The sequence below is a fragment of the Pseudophryne corroboree genome, assembly GCF_028390025.1.
Source record: "Pseudophryne corroboree isolate aPseCor3 chromosome 3 unlocalized genomic scaffold, aPseCor3.hap2 SUPER_3_unloc_13, whole genome shotgun sequence".
NCBI classification, from domain to species: domain Eukaryota; kingdom Metazoa; phylum Chordata; class Amphibia; order Anura; family Myobatrachidae; genus Pseudophryne; species Pseudophryne corroboree.
Genome location: NW_026967501.1, coordinates 781935 through 801937, shown reverse-complemented (window position 1 = coordinate 801937; position 20003 = coordinate 781935). Strand labels below are relative to the sequence as shown.

Genomic DNA, 20003 nt, shown 5'->3' with positions numbered 1-20003 from the left:
CCCTCCTGCTTCTTGTGCCGCCCTGTCTGTTTACGTGGGCGACTGCCGTGATGTTGTCAGACTGAATCAACACCGGCTGACCCTGAAGCAGAGGTTTTGCCAGGCTTAGAGCATTGTAGATTGCTCTTAGCTCCAGTATATTTATGTGAAGAGACGTCTCCAGGCTTGACCACACGCCCTGGAAGTTTCTTCCCTGTGTGACCGCTCCCCAGCCTCTCAGGCTGGCATCCGTGGTCACTAGGACCCAGTTCTGTATGCCGAATCTGCGGCCCTCTAACAGATGAGCACTCTGCAACCACCATAGCAGAGACACTCTTGTCCTTGTGGACAATTTTATCCGCTGATGCATCTGCAGATGCGATCCGGACCATTTGTCCAGCAGATTCCACTGAAAAGTTTGTGCATGGAATCTGCCGAATGGAATCGCTTCGTAAGAAGCTACCATTTTTCCCAGGACTCTTGTGCATTGATGCACAGATACTTTTCCTGGTTTTAGGAGGTTCCTGACTAGATCGGATAACTCTCTGGCTTTCTCCTCCGGAAGAAATACCTTTTTCTGAACAGTGTCCAGAATCATCCCTAGGAACAACAGACGTGTCGTCGGGATCAGTTGGGATTTTGGAAAATTCAGAATCCACCCGTGTTGTTGGAGCACTACTTGGGTTAGTGCTACTCCGACCTCCAGCTGTTCTCTGGATCTTGCCCTTATCAGGAGATCGTCCAAGTAAGGGATAATTAAGACGCCTTCTCTTCGAAGAAGGATCATCATTTCGGCCATTACCTTGGTAAAGACCCGGGGTGCAACGGACAATCCAAACGGCAGCGTCTGAAACTGATAATGACAGTTTTGTACCACGAACCTGAGGTACCCTTGGTGTGAAGGGCAAATTGGAACATGAAGGTAAGCATCCTTGATGTCCAAGGACACCATAAAATCCCCTTCTTCCAGATTCGCTATCACTGCTCTGAGTGACTCCATCTTGAACTTGAATTTTTGTATGTACAGGTTCAGAGATTTTAGATTTGTTGTAGGAGGGGTACCTTGACTATCACCTGCTGAGAATACAGCTTGTGAATGGCCTCCAATACCGTCGCCCTGTCGGAGGGAGACGTTGGCAAAGCAGACTTTAGGAAACGGCGAGGAGGGGACTTCTCGAATTCCAACCTGTAACCCTGAGATACTACCTGCAGGATCCAGGGGTCCACCTGCGAGTGAGCCCACTGTGCGCTGAAATATTTGAGGCGACCCCCCACCGCCCCTGAGTCTGCTTGTAAGGTCCCAGCGTCATGCTGAGGCCTTTGTAGAAGCCGGGGAAGGCTTCTGCTCCTGGGAAGGAGCTGCTTGTTGCAGTCTCTTACCCTTTCCTTTGCCTCGGGGCAAATAGGAATGTCCTTTTGCTCGTTTGTTCTTATAGGAACGAAAGGACTGCGGCTGAAAAGCCTGCGGCTTATTCTGCTGGGAGGTGACCTGGGGTAAAAAGGTGGATTTTCCGGCCGTTGCCGTGGCCACCAGATCCGATAGACCGACCCCAAATAATTCCTCCCCCTTATACGGCAATACTTCCATATGTCGTTTGGAATCCGCATCACCTGACCACTGGCGCGTCCATAAACTTCTTCTGGCAGATATGGACATCGCACTTACTCTTGATGCCAGAGTGCAAATATCTCTCTGTGCATCTCGCATATAAAGAAATGCATCCTTTAACTGCTCTATAGTCAGTAAAATACTGTCCCTATCCAAGGTATCAATATTTTCAGACAGTGACTCCGACCAAGCCACGCCAGCACTGCACATCCAGGCTGAGGCGATTGCTGGTCTCAGTATAACACCAGTATGTGTGTATATACTTTTTAATGTATTCTCCAGCCTCCTATCAGCTGGATCCTTGAGGGCGGCCGTATCAGGAGACGGTAACGCCACTTGCTTTGATAAGCGTGTGAGCGACTTATCCACCCTAGGAGGTGTTTCCCAGCGCGCCCTAACCTCTGGCGGGAAAGGGTATAATGCCAATAACTTCTTTGAAATTAGCAGTTTTCTATCGGGGGTAACCCACGCTTCATCACACACTTCATTCAGTTCCTCTGATTCAGGAAAAACTATCGGTAGTTTTTTCACACCCCACATAATACCCCTTTTTGTGGTACTAGCAGTATCAGAGATATGCAAAGCCTCCTTCATTGCCGTGATCATATAACGTGTGGCCCTACTGGAAAATACGTTTGTTTCTTCACCGTCGACACTGGATTCAGTGTCAGTATCTGTGTCGACCGACTGAGGTAAAGGGCGTTTTACAGCCCCTGACGGTGTCTGAGACGCCTGGACAGGTACTAACTGGTTTGCCGGCTGTCTCATGTCGTCAACCGACTTTTGTAGCGTGCTGACACTATCCCGTAATTCCATAAACAAAGCCATCCATTCTGGTGTCGACTCCCTAGGGGGTGACATCACCATTACAGGCAATTGCTCCGCCTCCACGCCAACATCGTCCTCATACATGTCGACACACACGTACCGACACACAGCAGACACACAGGGAATGCTCTGATAGAAGACAGGACCCCACTAGCCCTTTGGGGAGACAGAGGGAGAGTTTGCCAGCACACACCCAAGCGCTATAAATATATATATATAGGGACAACCTTAATAAGTGTGTTCCCTTTATAGCAGCTCAAATATTATAAATATCGCCAATAAGTGCCCCCCTCTCTGTTTTTACCCTGTTTCTGTAGTGCAGTGCAGGGGAGAGTCCTGGGAGCCTTCCTCGCAGCGGAGCTGTGCAGGAAAATGGCGCTGTGTGCTGAGGAGAATAGGCCCCCGCCCCCTTTTCGGCGGGCTTCTTCTCCCGTTTTTTTTGGAACCTGGCAGGGGTTAAATACATCCATATAGGCCCAGGGGCTATATGTGATATATTTTAGCCAGAATAGGTATATTACATTGCTGCCCAGGGCGCCCCCCCCAGCGCCCTGCACCCTCAGTGACCGCTGGTGTGAAGTGTGCGGAGAGCAATGGCGCACAGCTGCAGTGCTGTGCGCTACCTCATGAAGACTGAGACATCTTCTGCCGCCGGTTTCTGGACCTCTTCTCTATTCGGCATCTGCAAGGGGGTCGGCAGCGCGGCTCCGGTGACCCATCCAGGCTGTACCTGTGATCGTCCCTCTGGAGCTAGTGTCCAGTAGCCTAAGAAGCAAATCCATCCTGCACGCAGGTGAGTTCACTTCTTCTCCCCTAAGTCCCTCGTTGCAGTGAGCCTGTTGCCAGCAGGACTCACTGAAAATAAAAAACCTAACAAACTTTTTCTAAGCAGCTCTTTAGGAGAGCCACCTAGATTGCACCCTGCTCGGACGGGCACAAAAACCTAACTGAGGCTTGGAGGAGGGTCATAGGGGGAGGAGCCAGTACACACCACCTAGTGGTCAAACTTTTAAATTTTGTGCCCTGTCTCCTGCGGAGCCGCTATTCCCCATGGTCCTGACGGAGTCCCAGCATCCACTAGGACGTCAGAGAAATAATATTTTACTTACCGGTAAATCTAAAATCTCGTAGTCCGTAGAGGATGCTGGGGACTCCGTAAGGACCATGGGGATAGACGGGCTCTGCAGGAGACATGGGCACTTTAAGAAAGAATTTAGATTCTGGTGTGCTCTGGCTCCTCCCTCTATGCCCCTCCTCCAGACCTAAGTTAGAGAAACTGTGCCCAGAGGAGACTGACAGTACGAGGAAAGGATTTTGTTAATCCAGGGCAAGACTCATACCAGCCACACCAATCACACCATATAACTTGTGATATACTATCTAGTTAACAGTATGAAAAACAACATAGCATCAGTGGAGGCCCGATGCAACTATAATGTAACCCTTATTGAAGTAAAAACTATATACAAGTATTGCAGAAGAAGTCCGCACTTGGGACGGGCGCCCAGCATCCTCTACGGACTACGAGAAATAGATTTACCGGTAAGTAAAATCTTATTTTCTCTAACGTCCTAGAGGATGCTGGAGACTCCGTAAGGACCTTGGGGATTATACCAAAGATCCCAAACGGGCGGGAGAGTGCGGATGACTCTGCAGCACCGATTGAGCAAACATTAGGTCCTCCTCAGCCAGGGTATCAAACTTATAGAATTTTTCAAAAGTGTTTGAAACCGACCAAGTAGCAGCTCGACACAACTGTAGTGCCAAGACCCCCCGGGCAGCCGCCCAAGAAGAGCCCACCTTCCTAGTGCAATGGGCCTTGCCCGATTTTGGTAACGGCAATCCAGCCGTAGAATGCGCTTGCTGAATCGTGTTACAAATCCAGCGAGCAATAGTTTGCTTTGAAGCAGGGGCACCAATCTTGTTGGATGCATACAGGACAAAAAGCGCTTCAGTGTTCCTGACTCTAGCCATTCTGGCCACGTAAATTTTCAAAGCCCTGACCACATCAAGTAACTCGGAATCCTCCAAATCACGTGTAGCCACAGGCACCACAATAGGTTGGTTCATATGAAAAGATGATACCACTTTCGGCAGAAATTGAGAACGGGTCCGTAATTCTGCTCTATACATATGGAAGACCAAATTGGGGCTTTTAAGTGACAAAGCCGCTAATTCTGACACTCGCCTAGCCGTAGCCAAGGCTAATAACATGACCGCCTTCCACGTGAGATATTTCAACTCCACCGTTTTAAGTGGTTCAAACCAGTGTGACTTTAGGAAACTTAACACCACGCTAAGATACCAAGTTGCCACCGGAGGCACAAAAGGAGGCTGAATATGTAGCACTCCCTTTACAAAAGTCTGAACTTCTGGTAGAGAAGCCAACTCTTTTTGAAAGAAAATGGATAGGGCCGAAATCTGGACCTTAATGGACCCCAATTTTAGGCCCAAATTCACTCCTGACTGTAGGAAGTGAAGGAAACGGCCCTGCTGGAATTCTTCCGTAGGAGCCTTCCTGGCCTCACACCAAGAAACATATTTTCGACATATACGGTGATAATGTTTAGATGTCACGTCCTTCCTAGCCTTTATCAGCGTAGGAATGACCTCCACCGGAATGCCTTTCTCTGCTAGGATCCGGCGTTCAACCGCCATGCCGTGAAACGCAGCCACTCAAAGTCTTGGAACAGACAGGGCCCCTGTTGCAACAGGTCCTGTCTCAGAGGAAGAGGCCACGGATCTTCTGTGAGCATTTCTTGCAGATCTGGGTACCAGGTCCTTTGTGGCCAATCTGGAACAATGAGGATTGTTCTCACGCCTCTTTTTCTTATAATCCTCAACACCTTGGGTATGAGAGGAAGAGGAGGAAACACAGACTGACTGGAACACTCACGGTGTCACCAGGGCGTCTACAGCTACTGCATGAGGGTCTCTTGACCTGGTGCAGTACCTCTGTAGCTTTTTGTTGAGGCGGGATGCCATCATGTTCACCTGTGGCAGTTCCCACCGACTTGTTATCTGTGCGAAGACTTCGTGATGAAGTCACCACTCCCCCGGGTGTAGGTCGCGTCTGCTGAGGAAGTCTGCTTCCCAGTTGTCCACTCCCGGAATGAACACTGCTGACAGTGCGCTTACATGATTCTCCACCCAGCGAAGAATTCTGGTGGCTTCCGCCATCGCCACTCTGCTCCTTGTGCCACCTTAGCGGTTTACATGAGCCACTGTGGTGATGTTGTCTGACTGGATCAGAACTGGTTGGTCGCGAAATAAGGTCTCCGCTTAACGTAGGGCGTTGTATATGGCCCTTAGGTCCAGGATGTTGATGTGAAGACAAGTCTCTTGACTTGACCAAAGACCTTGGAAATTTCTTCCCTGTGTCACTGCTCCCCAACCTTGGAGGCTTGCGTCCGTGGTCACCAGGATCCAATCCTGAATGCCGAATCTGTGGCCCTCGAGAAGGTGAGCACTCTGCTGCCACCACAGGAGTGACACCCTGGCCCTGGGAGACAGGGTGATCAACCGATGCATCTGTAGATGTGACCCGGACCACTTGTCCAGTAGATCCCATTGGAAAGTCCTCGCATGGAACCTGCCGAAGGGAATGGCCTCGTATGACGCCACCATCTTTCCCAGGCCTCGAGTGCAATGATGCACTGACACCTGTTTTGATTTCAAAAGGTTCCTGACCAGAGCTATAAGTTCCTGGGCTTTTTCTATCGGAAGATAACCCTCTTCTGGGTCGTGTCCAGAATCATGCCCAAGAAAGGCAGACGAGTCGTAGGAACCAACTGCGACTTTGGAATATTGAGAATCCAGCCGTGTTGCTGTAACACTTTCAGTGAAAGAGATACGCTGTTCAGCAACTGCTCTCTTGAACTCGCTTTAATGAGGAGATCATCCAAGTACGGGATAATTGTGACACCTTGCTTCCCCGCAGGAGCACCATCATTTCCGCCATTACCTTGGTGAAAATCCTCGGGCCATTGAGAGACCAAACGACAACATCTGAAATTGGTAATGACAATCCTGTACCGCAAATCTTAGGTACGCCTGATGAGGTGGATAAATGGGGACATGAAGGTACGCATCCTTTATGTCCAGTGACACCATAAAATCCCCCCTTCCAGGCTTGCGATGACCGCTCTTAGTGATTCCATCTTGAACTTGAACCTTTTCAAGTATAGGTTCAGAGATTTTAAATTCAATATGGGTCTGACCGAACCGTCCGGTTTTGGGACTACAAACATGGTCGAATAATAACCCCTTCCCTGTTGAAGGAGGGGAACCTTGACCACCACCTGCTGAAGATACAATTTTTGTATTGCATTTAACACTATCTCCCTCTCTTGGGGGGAAGCTGGTAGGGCCGATTTGAAATATCGGCGAGGAGGCACCTCTTCGAATTCCAGCTTGTAACCCTGAGACACAACTTCTATTGCCCAGGGATCCACCTGGGAGTGAACCCACATGTGGCTGAAATTCCGAAGACGTTCCCCCACTGGGCCCGACTCCGCCAGTGGAGCCCCAGCGTCATGCAGTGGATTTTGCAGAGGCCGGGGAGGACTTCTGTTCCTGGGAACTAGCTGTGTTGTGCAGCTTCTTTCCTCTGCCCCTACCACTGGCAAGAAAGGACGCACCTCGGACTTTCTTGTTTGTTTCTTTGTGAACGAAAGGACTGCATTTAATAATGCGGTGCTCTCTTAGGCTGTGAGGGAACATAAGGCAAAAAATTTGACTTTCCAGCTGTAGCTATGGAGACCAGGTCCGAGAGACCTTCCCCGAACAATTCCTCACCCCTGTAAGGTAAAACCTCCATATGCCTTTTTGAGTCGGCATCACCTGTCCATTGCCGAGTCCACATGGCCCTTTTGGCAGAAATCAACATAGCGTCTTTAATATGCCCCAGGGTCAATAATACAGTATCCTTATCTAGGGTATCAAATTCCTCAGATAAGGTATCCGTCCATGCCGCTACAGCACTACACACCCAGGCCGATGCAATTGCCGGTCTTAGTAAGGTACCCGAATGTGTATAAATGGACTTTAGGGTAACCTCCTGTTTGCGATCAGCAGCATCTTTGAGGGTAGCCGTATCCTGGGATGGCAGGGCTACCTTTTTGGATGAGCGTGTTAAAGCTTTGTCCACCCTAGGGGAGGATTCTCACCGTAACCTATCCGTTGGCGGGAAAGGATAGGCCATAAGAATCAGTTTGGAAATCTGCAGTTTTTTATCTGGAGATTCCCAAGCCTTTTCACATAACTCATTCAGTTCGTGAGAGGGGGAAAAGTTACCTCAGGCTTCTTTCCCTTATACATATGCACCCTCTTATCAGGGACAGGGGTTTCCTCTGTGATGTGCCAAACATCCTTTATTGCTATAATCATATATCAAAGGGATTTAGCCAATTTTGGCTGTAACTTTGCATCATCGTAATCGACACTGGAGTCAGAATCCATGTCGGTATCTGTGTCAACAATTTGGGATAGTGGGCGCTTATGAGACCCTGACGGTCCCTGCGACATAGGGTCTCAACCCGTGCCTGATACTGACTGTCCCAAGGCTTCAGCCTTATCTAATCTTTTGTGCAAAGAGTTAACACTAGCATTTAAAACCTTCCACATATCCATCCAATCAGGTGTCGGCGCCGTCGGCGGAGACACCACATTCATTTGCTCCAGCTCCTCTCCCACATAGCCTTCCTCATCAGACATGTCGACACAAGCGTACCGACACACCACACACACAGGGAATGTCCTTTCTGAAGACAGTTCCCCCACAAGGCCCTTTGGAGAGACAGAGTATGCCAGCACACACCCCAGCGCTACAAACCCAGGAATAACACAGTAACTTAATGTTAACCCAGTAGCTGCTGTATGTAGTTTTTGCGCCTAATTATGTGCCCCCCTCTCTTTTCAACCCTCTTCTACCGTGTATCAGCAGGGGAGAGCCTGGGGAGCTTCCTCTCAGCGGTGCTGTGGAGAAAAAATGGCGCTGGTGAGTGCTGAGGGAGAAGCCCCGCTCCCTCGGCAGCGGGCTTCTGTCCCGCTTAAACAGTAATTTTGGCGGGGGCTCATACATATATACAGTGCCCAGCTGTATATATGTGTTCTTTTTGCCAATATGAGGTCCCAAATGCTGCCCAGGGTGCCCCCCCCCCCTGCGCCCTTACAGTGACCGGAGTATGTGAGGTGTGTGGAGCAATGGCGCACAGCTGCAGTGCTGTGCGTTACCTCAATGAAGATCATGAAGTCTTCTACCGCCTGTGAAGTCTTCTTTTCTTCTCATACTCACCCGGCTTCTGTCTTCCGGCTCTGCGAGGGGGACGGCAGTACAGCTCTAGGACGGACGGCGAGGGTGAGATCCTGCGTACAAATCCCTCTGGAGCTAATGGTGTCCAGTAGCCTAAGAAGCAGGACCTAGCTTCAGAGAGTAGGGCTGCTTCTCTCCCCTCAGTCCCACGATGCAGGGAGCCTGTTGCCAGCAGAGCTCCCTGAAAATAAAAACCTAACAAAATACTTTCTATCAGCAAACTCAGGAGAGCTCACTGAAAAGCATCCAGCTCCTCTGGGCACAGTATCAAACTGAGGTCTGGAGGAGGGGCATAGAGGGAGGAGCCAGTGCACACCAGGAACTAAATTCTTTCTTAAAGTGCCCATGTCTCCCGCGGAGCCCGTCTATCCCCATGGTCCTTACGGAGTCCCCAGCATCCTCTAGGACGTTAGAGAAAAGTAAAAGTTTGATTTAGGATTATTTAGTTTGTCCCATTACTTTTGGTCCCTTAAAAAGTGGGAGGCACATATAGAAACCGTTATAATTCCTACACCGTTCACTTGATTTGATCTAAATACCCCCAAATTAAAGCGGAAAGTCTGCAGTTAAAGCACATCTTGTTTGTTTCTTTTCAAATCTACTGTGATGGTGTAGAGCCCAAAATATGAGAATTGTGTCAATGTCCCAATATTTATGGACCTGATTGTATATTGCATAAAGCATAGGAGATAGGCTTAACCCTTGAGGAACATTGCATGACAGTGAAAATTATACTCCAGAAGATTTAAATGTTTCCGTACTTGGGTAATGTCTAATATGTTCAACAAGAGCGGATTTATATCTCTCACAGCATGAAAATGGCTTCTCACCTGTGAAATCGCTGATGTTTAACAAGAACGGATTTCCGTGCAAAACATTTCCCACACTCAGAACAGGAATATGGCTTCTTACCTGTGTGACTTCTCTGATGACTAACAAAATGTGATTTATATGCAAAACATTTCCCACACTCAGAACAGGAATACGGCTTCTCACCTGTGTAACTTCTCTGATGTCTAACAAGATTTGCTTTCAATGAAAAACATTTCCTACACTCAGAACACGGAAATGGCTTCTCACCTGTGTGACTACTCCGATGTACAACAAGAGCTTGTTTCTGAGCGAAACATTTCCCACACTCAGAACATGGAAATGGCTTCTCACCTGTGTGACTTCTCTGATGTATAACAAGATCTGATTTCCGTGCAAAACATTTCCCACACTCAGAACAGGAATACGGCTTCTCACCTGTGTGACTTCTCTGATGTTTAACAAGATTTGATTTATATGTAAAACATTTCCCACACTCAGAACAGGAATACGGCTTCTCACCTGTGTGACTTCTCTGATGTTTAACAAGATTTGATTTTGATGCAAAACATTTCCCACACTCAGAACAGGAATTCGGCTTTTCACCTGTGTGACTTCTCTGATGTTTAGCAAGTTCTGATTTAGATGCAAAACATTTCCCACACTCAGAACAGGAATACGGTTTCTCACCAGTGTGACTTCTGTGATGTGTAACAAGATCTGATTTCCGTGCAAAACATTTCCTACACTCAGAACAGGAATACGGCTTCTCACCTGTGTGACTTCTTTGATGTGTAACAAGTTTTGATTTATATGTAAAACGTTTTCCACACTCAGAACAGAAAAATGGCCATTCACCTGTGTGAGCATGCTGATGAATAACAACATGTGATTTGTATGCAAAACATTTCCTACACTCAGGACAGGAATACGGCTTCTCACCTGTGTGACTTCTCTGATGTCTAACAAGATTTGATTTATATGTAAAACATTTCCCACACTCAGAACATGGAAATGGCCTCTCATCTGCTTTAGCTGGCTGATGAGTAATAAGGTTTGTGTTCTGTGTAAAACATTTGGTATCTATAGAACAGAGAAACACTGTATCTACTCTCAGAGCTGTAATAGATGCACCAATATCAGAGTGATCAGGAGAACATTTCCCAGGATCAGGGGGATCAGCTGATAGAGCTGGATGTATAATTGGGGTAATGGGGTTATCTCCTGGAGAATCCTGTCTACTGTCATTATCTTTTATGTCACAATCCGGAGATAACATTAGATGTCCTTCTGAGATATTCCTGCTTGTGTATCCATCTGCTGGAAATAAAATACATTAATATATAAAATGTGCAGACAAGACCCAGGATGTAACAGGATACAATATATAATTCTATAACTGACATTTTCTTTTACCTGTAATCATTGCTTTTATGTCTATTACAGAAACAAAAAAGATAGGATGCTTAGACTGGATTTTATTCAACACGGAACGCTCACGTGGGATTACTAGAGGTGACGTGGACGCTGATGTGGGATTACTAGAGGTGACACGGATGCTCATGTAGGATTACTAGAGGTGACATGGACGCTCATGTGGGATTACTAGAGGTGACATGGACGCTCATGTGGGATTACTAGAGGTGACACGGATGCTCATGTGGGATTACTAGAGGTGACACGGATGCTCATGTGGGATTACTAGAGGTGACGTGGACGCTGATGTGGGATTACTAGAGGTGACACGGATGCTCATGTAGGATTACTAGAGGTGACATGGACGCTCATGTGGGATTACTAGAGGTGACACGGATGCTCATGTGGGATTACTAGAGGTGACATGGACGCTCATGTGGGATTACTAGAGGTGACACGGATGCTCATGTGGGATTACTAGAGGTGACACGGACGCTCATGTGGGATTACTAGAGGTGACACGGACGCTCATGTGGGATTACTAGAGGTGACACGGACGCTCATGTGGGATTACAAGAGGTGACACGGACGCTCATGTGGGATTAGTAGAGGTGACATGGACGCTCATGTGGGATTAGTAGAGGTGACATGGACGCTCATGTGGGATTACCATGGACGCTCAGGTGGGATGACTAGAGGTGACATGGATGCTCACGTGGGATTACTAGAGGTGACATGGACGTTCATGTGGGATTAGAGGTGACATGGGTTTTGCAATAATGAAACATTAAAACAGCAAAGAAGAGAAAGTGCTGTCCTGTTTGTGCACTAATAAATAATATATAACCTTTATTAAGTACAGTAAAGTATGTAATATAAATCAGTGGTATATTAAATGCAAATTAAGTGTATAAAGAGCTGAATAAAGTAGTAAAAAACCATTGGGTTTTAATTGGGTGTTAATTGATACAATGCTGGTAATCTGGGGGGTGGGGGGGCTGCAGATTCAAATTTATTGGTCAATACATGAACTAAATTCACAGTTTATTATTGTTAGTTAATACAGTGAGTGCAGACCCCCTGTGATTTTATTTAAACAATGTGGTCACATACTGTGTTGCACCCCAAATCCAGGAACGGTGAGTGCTGTGGATTAGTATATTATATCTATCTCACTGGGGCTCTGCACTCACTATAATAACTAACAATAATCAGTAGTGGAGTTTTAGTTCACCTATTGACAAATGCATTTAAGCCTGCAGCCCCCGACAAGGGACCACACTATACTGCAGGCTCTGCTCTATTGCTCAAAATAATTACCAGAAAAATAGCTATCACATTAGTGTTACACTTTAGGTATGCTACTACCTGGTCTAAATCTCACAGCAACTTACCTTATATAGGTGAGACCGTTACCTACACACCTAATGTAAAGCACCCAGGAGAACAGCGGACACAAATCAGAGTGCATGAGAGAATGTGACCACAAAAAGATTAATGAAAAACTAATCTAATTAACAAAAAGAATATACAGTGGGGCAAACAAGTATTTGGACAGCCACCGATTGTGCAAGTTGACCCACTTAAAAATATGAGAGAGGTCTGTAATTTCCATCATAGGTAAACTTCACCTGTGAGAGACAGAATCTGGAAATCACATTGTATGATTGTTACACAATTTATTTGTATATTCTTGTGGAAAATAAATATTTGGACAATCAAAAAGTTGAACTCAATACTTTATAATATAACCTCGGTGGTTGGCAATTACAGAGGTCAAATGTTTCCTGTAGTTCTTGACCAGGTTTGCACACACTGTAGCAGGTATTTTGAACCACTCTTCCATGCAGATCTTCTCTAGATCTGTCATGTTTTGGGGCCGTCACCGGGCAACATGGACTTTCAACTTCCTCCACAGATTTTCTACTGGGTTGAGGTCTGGAGACTGGCTAGGCCACTCCAGGATATTGAAATTCTTCTTACGAAGCCACTCCTTAGTTGCCCGGGCGGTGTGTTTGGGGTGATTGTTATGCTATAAGACCCAGCCACGTTCCATCTTCAATGCTCTTTTTGAGGGAAGGAGGTTTTTGCCTAAAATCTCACGATACATGGCTCTATTCATCCTCTCCTTAATACGGATCAGTCGTCCTGTCCCCTTTGCATTAAAGCAGCCCCAAAGCATGATGTTTCCAACCCCATGCTTCACAGTGGGTATGGTGTTCTTGGGATGCCATTCATCATTCTTCTCCCTCCAAACACGGCGAGTGGCGTTTATACCAAAAAGTTTGATTTGGCTCTCATCTGACCACATTACATTCTCCTGTGGATCATCCAGATGGTCACTGGCAAACTTTAGACAGGCCTGGACATGTGCTGGCTTAAGCAGGGGGACCTTTCAGGCGCTGCAGGATTTCAATCCATGACGACGTAGTGTATTACTAATGGTAACCTTTGTGACTGTGGTCTCAGCTCTTTTGAGGTCATTGACCAGGTCCCCCCGTGTAGTTCTGGGCTGATTCCTCACCGTTCTCAAGATCATTGATACCCCACGAGGTGAGATCTTGCATGGAGCCCCAGGTCAAGGGAGATAGTCAGTGATCTTGTATTTCTTCCATTTTTTAATAATTGCGCCAACAGTTGATCTCTTCTTACCAAGCTGCTTGCCTATTGTCGAGTAGCTCATCCCAGCCTTGTGCAGCTCTACAATTTTGTCCCTGGTGTCCTTAGACAGCTCTCTGGTCTTGGCCATGGTGGAAAGGTAGCAGTCTGACTGTTTGAGGGTGTGGACAGGTGTCTTTTATATAGATAACCAGTTCAAACAGGTGCCATTAATACAGGTAACGAGTGGAGGATAGAAGAGCTTCTTAAAGAAGAAGTAACAGGTCTGTGAGAGCCAGAAATCTTGCTGCTTGGTAGGTGTCCAAATTTTTATTTTCCACAAGAATACACAAGTAAATTGTTTAAAAATCATACAATGTGATCTCCTGTTTGTTATATTTTTCAGATTCTGTCTCTCACAGTTGAAGTGTACCTATGATGGAAATTACAGACCTCTCTCATCTTTTAAGGGGATCCGGACTGAAAGTCGACAGTAACTAGGTCGACAATGTCTAGGTCGACCACTATTGGTCGACAGTAACTAGGTCGACAGGGTCAAAAGGTCGACAGGGTCAAAAGGTCGACATGTTCTAGGTCGACAGGTCAAAAGGTCGACATGAGTTTTTCACAATTTTTTTCTTTTGTTGAACCTTTTCATACTTAACGATCCACGTGGACTACGATTGGAACGGTAATCTGTGCCGAGCGAAGCGGTAGCGGAGCGAAGGCACCATGCCCGAAGCATGGCGAGCGAAGCGAGCCATGCGAGGGGACGCGGTGCACTAACTGGGGTTCCCGGTCACTCTACGAAGAAAACGACACCAAAATAACATTAAAAACTCATGTCGACCTTTTGACCTGTCGACCTAGAACATGTCGACCTTTTGACCCTGTCGACCTTTTGACCCTGTCGACCTAGTTACTGTCGACCAATAGTGGTCGACCTAGACATTGTCGACCTAGTTACTGTCGACTTTCAATACCACACCCCTTTTAAGTGGGTCAACTTGCACAATCGGTGGCTGTCCAAATACCTTTTTGCCCGTGTGTGTGTGTGTGTGTGTGTGTGTGTATATAATATATATATATATATATATATATATATACACACACACATACTCCTATGTAACCTCTAGAGCTGCACAGACCAGGAGATAGACATTTATGTATGTAGTAAGGCTACCGGGAGACCTTAAATTGAGTAATATTGGATCTGGCCATTACATTCCCTAAAGTCATAACCTCAGAACTGCACAGGGCAGGGACTATTATCCACAAGTAATTAGGAATTTGATCATCAGGAACAAATCCACAATTACAGTTTAAAGTTTACACAATTATTTGAAGTCTACACAATTGATATTTGAAGATAACAAGACTTACGGTCGACTTACCAGGGTTAACTCTTTTTCTTTGAGAAAAAAGGTACTACCACTTATACGCGCTATCCAATACAATACATAAATGATACAGTGAATGATGTACAAACAATGTAATATCAATTATGGATATCCCAAATGATGTGAAAATATATATATAGACGGACATCTTTTTCTTTGAGGTCCACAGGATCCACAGTCCTTGCATTGGGGTGTAGGTGGTAGGAGTTGACTGGGCACCACACAGTTAATCTTTTAGCTTCCATGATGCACCGGTCCTCCTCCTCATATACCCCGCCTCTGGCCTAGGGAAGCCAGTTTTGTTAACAAGCCAAAAGGCAGAAGCAGGATTTCAGGAGAAAAGGAAGACCTGAACATACAAGACACACTATCCTGCAGAGTAGAGAAAATCAAAAAAGGGGAAAAAAATAGGATTTTAATTACCTAGCGGGAAATTCTTTTCTCGTAGTCCGTAGAGGATACTAGGGTCCACATTAGTACCCTGGGGTACAGACGGGTCCACTAGGAGCCATGGGCACTTTAAGAAATTAATAGTGTGGGCTGGCTCCTCCCTCTATGGCCCTCCTACCAGACTCAGCCTATAAACTGTGCCCGAGGAGACGGACATATCCTGAGGAAGGATGTAACAGAACAGTGGTGAGATTTGAACCAGCACACACAACCAAGAGGAAAGCCAAGCTAGCCAAACTTGAACAGGAACAGCAACAGCTGATCCAACAACAATACTTAAGCAAGTAACAGTGCAGAAAAACGAAGCACCGGGCAGGCGCCCAGTATCCTCTACGGACTACGAAAAAAGGATTTAATGGTAGGTAATTAAAATCCTATTTTCTTATGTCCTAGAGGATACTGGGGTCCATTTAGTACCATGGGGATTTACCAAAGCTCCGAAAATGGGTGGGAGAGTGCTGAAGTTCCTGCAGAACTAATTGACCAAACTAAAGGTCCTTAGCGGCCAAAGTATCAAACTTGTAGAACTTAGCAAACGTGTTCGACCCTGACCAAGTAGCCGCTCGGCAAAGCTGTAAAGCCGAGACACCCTGGGTAGCCGCCAAGCAAGAACCCACCGACCGAGTAGAGTGAGCCTGAACCGATTTCGGAACCGACAAGCCTGCTGTAGAATTAGCATGCTGGATAGTAAGCCTGATCCAGCGAGCAATAGACTGCTTTGAAGCAGGGCACCCAATTTTATTGAGATCATAGAAAACAAACAGCGAGTCAGATTTTCTGTGACAAGCCATCCACTTCACATACATTTTCAGAGCTCTCACAACATATAAGGACTTTGAAGAAGCAGAGGTGTCGGTAATCACCGGAACCACAATAGGTTGGCTGATGTGAAACGCAAACGCCACCTTAGGAAGGAATGGCTGACGAGTTCTGAGCTCAGTGTGATCCTCATGAAAAATCAAGTAGGGGCACTTGTGAGACAATGCCCACAGTTCCGACACGCGTCTGACCGAAGCCAGGGCCAACAGTGAAACTGTCTGCTGCCACATAAGAATTTTTACTTTCAATGCCTGTAAAGGCTCAAACCAATCCGATTGGAGGAACTGCAACACCACGTTAAGATCCCAAGGTGCCGTAGGAGGCACAAAGGGTGGTTGAATGTGCAGAACACCCATCAAAAAGTCTGAAACTCAGAAAGAGACACCAATTGCTTCTGGAAGAAAATGGACAAGGCCGGAATCTGGACTTTCAAGGAGCCCAAACGGAGGCCCACATCCACTCCTGCCTGCAGAAAAAGGAGAAACCGTCCCATCTTAAATTCCATCACAGGAATTTTCCTGTTCTCACACCAAGAGACGTAAATCTTCCAAATACGGTGGTAATGTTTAGACGTTACCCCCTTTCTGGCTTGGATCAAGGTTGGAATAACCTTATCCGGAATCCCTTTCCGGGCTAAAATTTGACGTTCAACATCCATGCTGTCAAATGTAGCCGCGGTAAGTCTTGATAGACGAACGGACCCTGTTGCAGAAGATCCTCTTGAAGAGGAAGAGGCCACAGGTCCTCCAGGAGCAACTCCCATAGATCCGCGTACCAGGCCCTTCTTGGACAGTCCAGAGCAATGAGAATTGCTTGAACTTTTTCCCTCTTTATTCTTTTGAGAATCCTTGGGATTAACGGAAGTGGTGGAAACATGTAGACAATCTGTTAGACCCCTGGAGTCACCAGAGTGTCCGCCGCCACTGCTTGCGAGTCTCTCGACCTGGAATAATATCGATTGAGCTCCTCCTGGATGGAGGTCATGTCTGCTGAGGAAGTCTGCTTCCCAGTTGTCCACTCCCGAAATGAAGATTGCCGACAAAGCCACCGCATGTCTTTCTGCACAGAGGAGGATCCTTTTTACCTCCGAGATTGCAGCTCTGCCCTTCATTCCGCCTTGTCGGGTTATGTACGCTACTGATGTCATATTGTCCGACTGAACTTGTATGGTCTGATCTTGAAGAAGATGGGATGCCTGTAGAAGGGCGTTGTATTCGGCCCTGAGTTCCAGAATGTTGATCGGAAGAATAGATTCTTGACTTGACCATTTTCCTTGGAACTGTTCCCCCAATTTTGAATCCCGAACTTTCGGCCTTCGGTTAGGTGAGAAGTCTGAAGCCACCAGAGAAGAGAAATTCTGGCTCTTGGTGGAGATGCGATCCGGACCATTTGTCCTACAGATCCAGCTGGAAGGGCCTTGCGTGAAACCTTCCATATTGTAGAGTTTTGTAAGAGGCCACCATCTTTCCCAAGAGGTGAATGCACAGGTGCACTGAAATCCGGGTCGGACTTAGAACATCCCGTACCATCGACTGGATCACCAATGCCTTTTTCATTGGGAGGAATACCCTCCGTGCCTTCGTATCCAGTATCATACCCAGGAACGGAAGACTCTGTGTTGGTTCCAGGTGAGATTTTGGCAGATTCAGAATCTACCCGTGATCCTGGTGTAACGTCGTTGAGAGGGCAATGCTGTGTAACAACTTCTCCCTGGACGGTGCTTTGATCAGCAGGTCATCCAGGTATGGTATTATGTTCACTCCCCGCAAGCGGAGGAGCAACATCATCTCTGCCATCACCTTCGTGAACACCCGTGGCGCTGTGGAGAGTCCAAATGGCAGGTCCTGTAACTGGTAGTGGTAGTCCTGTAACGCAAACCGGAGATAAGCTGATGAGGCGGCCAAATTGGGACATGAAGGTATGCATCCTTGATGTCCAGAGACACCAGGAATTCCCCTTCCTCCAGACCTGAGATCACCGCTCTCAGAGACTCCATCTTGAATTTGAGCACCTTTAAGTATGGGTTCAGAGACTTGAGGTTTAAAATAGGTCTTACCGAACCGTCCGGTTACGGTACTACAAACAGGTTGGAAAAATAACCCTTGTTTTGTAGTTGAGGTGGAACTGGAACAATCACCTGATTCTGTACCAGTTTTAGAATTGCTGCCTGTAAGGCCAAACTTGCTTCTGGAGAAGCTGGTAAGCCGGATTTGAAGAATCTTGGAGTTCTTGAAATTCCAGTCTGTATCCCTGTGCGATAAGATCTTTCACCCAGGGATCTAGGCATGACGTTGCCCGGATGTGACTGAAATAACGTAAGCTGGCTCCCACCTGCCTGTCTTCCAGGCAGTGTGGTCCACCGTCATGCTGAAGGCTTTGAGGAAGCAGAACCAGAGGTCTCTTCCTGAGAACCTGCAGCTGCGGCTTTTCTGGGTTTACCTTTACCGCCTCTGAAGGCTGTAGAAGAACCCTTGGACTTGTTTTTAAATTTAGCTGTCCGAAAGGACTGCAAAGTCGGTGCAGAGTAGGTTTTCCTAGCAGGAGTCCCTGTGGAAGGAAGGTATGTAGACTTACCCGCCGTGGCCTTAGATATCCAAGTATCTAGTTCATCTCCAAACAGAGCCTCAACCGTGATAGTAGGCTCTCCACGCCTTTTCTGGAATCCGCATCCGCAGTCCACTAGCGTAGCCACAATTCCCTGCGTGCTGACACTACCATGGCAGTGGTGCATGCGTTGAGTAAACCAATTTCTTTTATGGCCTCCACCATAAAGTTAGCAGCATCTTGGATGTGCCGTAGGAGTTAATGTCATCCCTGGTAAGTGAATCTAAATCTTCAATTAGATTATCAGACCATCTTGAAATTGCCCTAGTGATCCATGCACAAGCAATATTGGGTCTCTGGGCTACCCCAGCCGACGAGTATATAGATTTGAGAGTGGTCTTAACCTTACGGTCAGCCGCGTCCTATAAGGATGCCGCCCCGGGAACTGGTAAGACTATCTTACGTGACATCCTGGACACAGATGCATCCACTATCGGCGGGTTTTCCCATTTTTTTCTATCCTCCAAAGTAAAGGGGAAGGAGGAAATTAACCTTTTTGGGATCTGACATTTTTGGTCAGGGTTCACCCAAGCTTCTTCAAAGAGGACATTTAACTCCTTTTAAGCCGGAAAAGTAGCTGAGGATTTCTTTTTTGTATTAAAGTAAGATTCCTCAATTACTTCCTCTGCCCTGACAGGAATATGTAAGACAGTTCTCTATGAGGGCCTGGATACCCTGTGCCAGGACAGCACACCCCTCCACTGGCATCCATATCATCCGGATCAGGATCAGTGTCACCCTGCATGACTTGGGCCAGAGTACGCTTTTGTAGGCAAATGGCGAGGGATTGAGACACAGGTATGGGAGCTGAATCTTTGTTGATCAGGTCATCCATAGACTGCCTTAAGAATTGTGTCTCCCTTTCACTATGAGATAGCCTAGTGCAAATATTAGAAATAATCCCTTTAATGGAAGCCAACCACGGGGGTTCAGCCCCACTAGCTGGAGAGGGAGCACAATCGTGGGTGCAGGGTAGTGAGTCCTCAGGGGATTAGAGACATTCTGCAGTACAAGAGACACAGTCCATGGACATGATTGTGAAAGGGACACACACACACACACACACACACACACACACACACACACACACACACACATCAGGTGAAACACAGTATATGTAGGCAGGGTCCTCAGAAATCAGAACCAGACACATAGCGCCCCTTTAGCAAAGTTAAAC

General features: G+C 46.8%; 2 protein-coding genes across 2 annotated transcripts in view; one reads left to right on the top strand and one right to left on the bottom strand.

Annotated features, from left to right (window-relative positions):
• Positions 1–20003, top strand: part of LOC134983336 (oocyte zinc finger protein XlCOF6.1-like) — a 376610-nt gene that overhangs the window by 275996 nt on the left and 80611 nt on the right. The window lies entirely within an intron of this gene.
• LOC134983338 (oocyte zinc finger protein XlCOF6.1-like) lies at positions 9613–10847 on the bottom strand (the record flags this gene model as incomplete). The annotated part of the gene is made up of 1 exon (XM_063949046.1): positions 9613–10847. A coding segment is annotated over exon 1 (1206 nt), but the record flags the coding sequence as incomplete, so codon positions are not given.